A 4948-nucleotide genomic window follows, 5' to 3' on the forward strand; every position below is an offset into this window, starting at 1 on the left:
TTTATCGTTTTCCCTTTTCTTCAGCTTGGCTCGAAGGCGACGAAAACCAGGCGGCACTCTGGGACGCTTCAACTCCAGCTATCTCTAACAATAACGGAGATAAAAATGTATAAGAATCTCTCTCTCTCTCTCTCTCTCTCTCTCTCTCTCTCTCTCTCTCTCTCTCTCTCTCTCTCTCTATTCTTCTGTCTCACACATTAAATTATCCCTTTTCCTTACGATTTAAATTCATAGAAATTAAATTTACAGAGTATTTATAATTTAAATGCAATTCCAATTCCGTACGCGGGATTATCACAAAATCAAACGAAAATATTGTACTTTTGACATTAAACCTACTACGACCGGTCAAATGATTATTTTCTACATTTCGATTACAATTTCCTACATAAATTGTACTTGGATCACCTTTAAACTGAACAATTTTTCCTCTATATATGCTATATACGTACAATACATTTTCCAGGATTCGCTTCTTCTTTATTCTTTCTTTCCTGGAAGAAATGTGTAGTCTGTCGTACCTATCATGAGCGGTCATTTGACCTGTTTAACGATATATCTTTGTTTTCTTAGATTTCGCAGTTTTTGAGATATATGTAAGAAGCATATCGAACTTTGAATTGCTGCAGTTTGTAATGGTAGTTGCCGCTAGGTTTACTGACGCATGCGCATATTGCAATTGTATAGAAAAGTGGCAACGTCGCAAAAGTTCTATCAAAATTTCTATATAATTTTAATTTCTATATAATTTTATTAATATACACATAAAGATTGTATCTTGATATACTTTAGATATACTTTATTATTGTATAGATTATTTTATATTATGTTTCTCTTTTATAAATAACATATACAGTCCTTTTCATGACGCAGTCTGAACATGTAGTAAGAGAAATGGCAACATCGCAGACTTCTACCTGCATGTTGCATTTCATGCAATGCCATTACGAGTGTAGCAGTCGTAAGAGTTGGTTGGTGAAGAAGTTCCGGAGTTATAAAAGAAATATAATTCTATTTATAATTATTATTACTTTTAGTTACATATGTATATTATTTTATAATTTTATTTTATATATATTATTTTACTAGTTTATAATTTAACTATAATTATAGGAGGATGGATCGACGACGTATTTTAAAGACATCAATCTCACGGAAACCTGTGAAGAAATTATCAGCAAGACAGAAACGTAGGATTCGGAATGAAATTAAAAACAATATGGTAGCACAAAACCCGAACATTGATACGGATATGCAAAACTTGCCAAGCACATCAGCAGGTAGTAGTTTTTCATATTTGAATGTGGGGAATGCTTCTTCTTCTTCTTCTTCTTCTTCTCCTTCTACTTTTTCATCTCCTTCTGTTGATTCTACTGATTCCTTGGAGCAGTCCTTTCGTGACCGTTTAGCGTCCTGTTTTATAGATAATAATTTAACGCATAAGCAAGGAAATAATATATTATCCTTGTTGCGTTCTCATTCGTGTTTCTCCAACTTACCGAAAGATGTTAGGACACTTCTCAATACACCACGTGATAGTGGTGTTGTGTCAGTGGTTCCACCAGGGGAATATATACATTTCAGCTTACAAGCAGAAATTCAAAAACTGCTTCACTGTAAATCCATAGATGATGTTATAGAATTAAAATTAGATATTCATACAGATGGATGTACGTTAGATAAATCTAACAGTATCCATCTTTGGCCCATCCAGTGTAGGGTTTCCAATATTCCCAATAGCAAGCCAATAATTGTTGGCATTTATAGAGTGTAGGATGTAGATGAGAATAAAGTACAAAACTTGATTGCTCAACGTTTACTGGGCGTATTTATTTCTGATTCACCCGAAGGTTCATACAAGAATGCCTTCTTAGGCCATTCGTACTAGCCTCGAGGACACCCTCAACGTCATGGCCCATTCGTATGTTTAGACAAGGCCCCGGAGTGGGGCGATGCCACAGGGAAATGCACACGGCCCTCGTTGACCGTCCGTGCACCCTGTTACCCGATATTTCTTACAAGAGGTAGCCAAAAACCTTATAGTCCTATTACTTTTTTTGATAAAATTATGTGCGATATTAAAGAAATCATACTTAATGGAGGGGTTAGTTATCAGGGCAAAATATTTCCATTATCAGTAAGGTGTTTTATAGCTGATGCACCAGCTCGAGCTTTTATCTTAAATCATCGGGGACATACGTCTTACCGACCTTGCTCCAAATGCAAAATAAGTGGTATACGTCAGAAAGGTAGATATGTTTTCACTGGTGTACACCATTCTCTCAGAAATGATGAGATGTACGTTAGATGTCTTGATGAGGACCATCATAAAGAAGGTAGAAGTCCACTATCTTTGATAGCGTTTGGAATGGTATCACAAGTACCATTTGAATACATGCATCTCGTATGCTTAGGAGTAATGAAAAAATTATTATCTGCCTGGATAGACGGAAAATATTCCCATTCTTCTAAATTATGCGGTCAAGATATCCAGATAATATCCAGTAGGTTAATAAAATTAAAAAAATACTGCCCCTCTGATTTTACAAGACGTCCCAGGGAAATCGAAATATTTTCTAAATTTAAGGCTACCGAATTCCGCCAATTTCTTCTATATACAGGACCATTTGTTACACATGGCCTGTTAAGCAATAATCTGTACAAACATTTCCTTTTTCTTCATGCCTCTATGAGGATTTTAATTTCACCCATATTATCAGAAAATTTATTAGAATATGCAGAACTAGCTCTGCAAAGATTTGTTATTAGAAGTGAACTTTACTATGGCTGTCTCTTCAATAGTTACAATATTCATGGTCTACTTCATTTATCCAATGATGTAAGGCACTTAGGTAATTTAGATTCTTTTTCTGCTTTCCCCTATGAAAGCAATATGTCCCTCTTTAAAAAGTATTGCAGGAAGCCACATTTGCCACTGCAGCAAATTTTCAATAGAAAGATGGAAGAAGAGCAGCATGGTACAAGGCACAAGCAGGATGTTAATTCTTCATTCATTCACGTATCTCATCCATTTGGTAATGGTACTCACGGTCTTCGGTACCAAAAAATACAATTTGCTAATATATCGTTAGGTATAGGTACACGCGACAATTGTTGCATTTTATATGATGGTCGTATCTGTATCATAAAAGATATTTACCATCATAATAATACTGCCACATTAGTTGCAAAAAGATTTATGGAAACCACTGACTTTTATAACGTTGGTATATTGTCTTCAGCGCTTGATATCTATAAATGCAGTACACTTAGCACTGAAACATTCTTCATTCAGCCGCAAGAAGTACGTGCAAAATGTTATAGAATGCCTCTACAAGTCATCGAAAATCCTCAGGAATCATCGACGGATGATGATGAAGAGCATTGCCCTGAATCAGGATTTATAGTTGCTGTTATTTTACACAGTGAAATTAGTTGAGCAATATTTTTTCTTCATAATAGTCGCTATAATTTGTAGCTGGTTTCCATTGAGTGATGTCTAGTATAATAATTGTTTGACGTATATCCTCAATATTAATTTCCTTTTAGCAGCTTTTGTTGCTGTTTTCATTTTTTACAGGCCTTCCTGGCATTCAGAACGTGGTCTATATATGCGTAGACAAGACTTTACCATAGGAGCAACCAGATGTACAAGAAGGACTTACTTACACTTTACAGGAAGTATTATACTTTCACATTTTTCACATATTTTGTCGCAAAATATGTATATCACCAGTTGTTCTTTACTGACATTGGAATTAAAATATTTTCTCCTTTTTTCCAGCACTTTCTGCAATGGAAGAACCAAAGAGAGAACCATACAACACATAAGGCAAAGTCAAAGACCAGGGACTTGGAAAGAATAATTGCAAACCAGGATGGAAATGAAAGAAGGAATTGAAGTGAATTTTCTTCATTTCAATATATTTTATATATATATTTTATAATTTCTACAGACCGTCAAGCCATTTATCGCGAGAATATATGTATCAAAAGAAAGTTATAAACGTATTGTACATTAGAGTAGTAAAAGTATTGTATATTATGTTCAGTATTCTCATCTGAAAGTTGTAATACACTAGTAAAATAAATATATTTAGTTTATTCTATACATTAAATTATTTACTATACATAGATTGTTTCCATATCTCAGTTCATTATTTCATAAGTATAAATCATTAAATTTGCTTAAATAACATGCTGTCACCGTATTTAATATACCCTCTATTGCATAAATTTTCAACGATTAGTTGAAAAAAATATTTAAAAAATAATGTATTTTTACGATAAAGTAATTAACGACTTTTCTGAAACAATCGCTGTATTAAATTATAGTTTACAGAAAATAATACAAAGAAGTTTTTCTATCTTTCTTTCGTGTCAGTGTATCTATTTTCGAATAGAAATAAATAAATTGCTTAGTTCAGTCATTTTTAATATTCGTTTATAATTTTTATGCAAACAGCTTCTTCATTGGTATATATTAGCCTACGCCACTGGCACGCGTGTCACTATGGTGAGCTGATAGTGTCATTGGCACGCTGTGTCGCCCCTGTGCTATATCGCCGTGCCTTGATAGTGCCATGACACGCAGTGTCGCTCCAGTGCTAGCCCTGTGCTGTTACGAGAACTGAGAGGCAGCACCGTGCTAGCACAGTGCTTAGAGTTCCATCCGGTGCTATTGGCGCTACAATCGCTGGTTGTCTGGGTAGTTCATTTATTACATTTCCTTAAACAATATGCTGCCATCGTATTTAATACTCTCTATTGGCATGAATTTTCCTGACGAATTGAAAAAATATATATGGCTCTCTCAGTAACTATAAATGTTGGCAAAAAACTACCAAAACGTCTGTCAGTACTCGTATGCGGATATCTAAACTCTGACGTATTTAATTTGTACGGAATAACAGGTGGTTCCCCATTAACAAATGTGACGCCTACGCCA

At 34.7% G+C, this 4948-nt stretch overlaps 1 protein-coding gene across 1 annotated transcript; it reads left to right on the top strand.

Annotated features, from left to right (window-relative positions):
- Positions 1–664: 664 nt before the first annotated feature.
- Positions 665–4168, top strand: LOC143423602 (uncharacterized). The gene is made up of 10 exons (XM_076895056.1): positions 665–694; positions 793–807; positions 874–983; positions 1114–1770; positions 2023–3425; positions 3479–3481; positions 3550–3724; positions 3785–3832; positions 3957–4032; positions 4136–4168. The coding sequence occupies exons 1-10, from the start codon at positions 665–667 to the stop codon at positions 4166–4168; spliced, it is 2550 nt and encodes an 849-aa protein (XP_076751171.1).
- Positions 4169–4948: the final 780 nt, after the last annotated feature.

Source organism: Xylocopa sonorina, chromosome 1 (genome assembly GCF_050948175.1).
Source record: "Xylocopa sonorina isolate GNS202 chromosome 1, iyXylSono1_principal, whole genome shotgun sequence".
NCBI classification, from domain to species: domain Eukaryota; kingdom Metazoa; phylum Arthropoda; class Insecta; order Hymenoptera; family Apidae; genus Xylocopa; species Xylocopa sonorina.